The following is a 1,380-nucleotide window of genomic DNA, read 5'->3' as shown; positions in this document are numbered from 1 at the left end:
TTAAAGTTGGTTCAAAGTATTTTTACATGGAACCTCAGAGGAGTGCTTGCAAGTCTTGGCATTTAATTTATAATTTAATTTATCACGTGAACGGTGAATAATTTATCTTTGTGTTCATCTCACAGAGAAAGACATGTGAAGGAGACGCCTTACCGAGGGAAAACACCAGCACTTCAAGTCATGAACGAACCCCTCTGCTTCAAGATGAGCAACACTGACATGCTCCCAAAAATAAATAAAAATACTTATATTATGTTCTGAGACTGATTCAGCTGCTCAGAATATGGAACAAGATACAAAATGGAATATTATACTGGAAGGTTTATAAAACACTCAGCCAAAGATGGTCACTGACTTTTTAAAGTTTGTTAAAACAATCAACTGCTTTTTAAATATGCAGATTATTTTTCCCACTGTGGTCGTCTCAGCTAAGCTATTTTATACGTCTTATTTCATCACCAGCAACAGCAGTGGAAAGAAACTGCAGTGATTCTAGTTGGGTTTTAGAAAAATGCTTTAGCTCTGACTACAAGGGAGCAATTAAATTTTTTTTAGCCAGATGTTTTGTATTTTAACCACAAATGTGCCTTCATCATGGGAATTTGAGTCCAGTTGATCTCCTGCGTTGCTTTCTGTTTGCACTGAGGAGTCTGGAGATTAAACTGAGCTCGTTTTTAACCCTTACCACGGTTTTGCACATACAGCTGTGACAATCATCGAGTCGAGCAGAGGAGACGTTCTCCTTGTTATGTACTACTGTCTTCTGTTAGAGTTTAAATGTTTATGTTCAGGATGGTGCAGATAACGCTGTTTGATGTCCAGCACACGTTTATTGTGTAAAAAAAAAAATAAAAAGAGGATAAGAGTAACATGCACATAGAAATACACTGATGTTTGACATCAGTTCAGACTGAAGTTCTCAGAGATCTTCAGTCTCTCTGGCTTCTCATTTTCATTAGATGTTAACGTGCACTGTCTGTTTTCATTTGTGGGAGGAATAAATGTTCATAAAATGATCTGAATAAAGATTTTGGAGAATTTGAATTAGAAGAGACATTTCTTTAAGGCCAAAAAAAAGTGGTATAAATAAGTTACTTTAAATGACTTTAATGTCATACACAGTCAATGAAACCAATTCCTCTGAGGATGAGTGTATGCTCCCTCCAGGGAGTTAAAGTCAAATTTGCATAGAACGTTTCAGCAACAAGGCAGTTCAAAGTGATTTACACCATCAAAACATGACACAATAACCAATTATGAAACAAACAAGCATTATTTTCTTTGATGTCAAATGCAATCTTCAAAATCAACATCAAATATATTAACATCCAAGTTTCTTAAATCAAAGGCAGCTCTAAACAGATGAGTTTTGACCTCTAT

At 35.5% G+C, this 1,380-nt stretch overlaps 1 protein-coding gene across 2 annotated transcripts in view; it reads left to right on the top strand.

The window, feature by feature from the left end:
* Window positions 1–1,044, top strand: part of LOC106942616 (scavenger receptor class B member 1-like) — a 10,007-nt gene extending 8,963 nt beyond the window's left edge. For both annotated transcript variants that reach the window (XM_015025939.1, XM_015025940.1), the window contains one exon: window positions 126–1,044. In XM_015025939.1, the coding sequence (XP_014881425.1) occupies window positions 126–218 (93 nt within the window). In that variant the 3' untranslated portion in view covers window positions 219–1,044. The remainder of the gene's footprint in view (window positions 1–125) is intronic.
* Window positions 1,045–1,380: the final 336 nt, after the last annotated feature.

This window comes from Poecilia latipinna, unplaced genomic scaffold (genome assembly GCF_001443285.1).
Source record: "Poecilia latipinna isolate Pla-1442-1.1 unplaced genomic scaffold, P_latipinna-1.0 Scaffold4419, whole genome shotgun sequence".
In the NCBI taxonomy this organism is placed as follows: Eukaryota; Metazoa; Chordata; class Actinopteri; order Cyprinodontiformes; family Poeciliidae; genus Poecilia; species Poecilia latipinna.
Note: the sequence above shows the minus strand (reverse complement) of the source record. Positions and strands in the feature narration are given on the sequence as shown.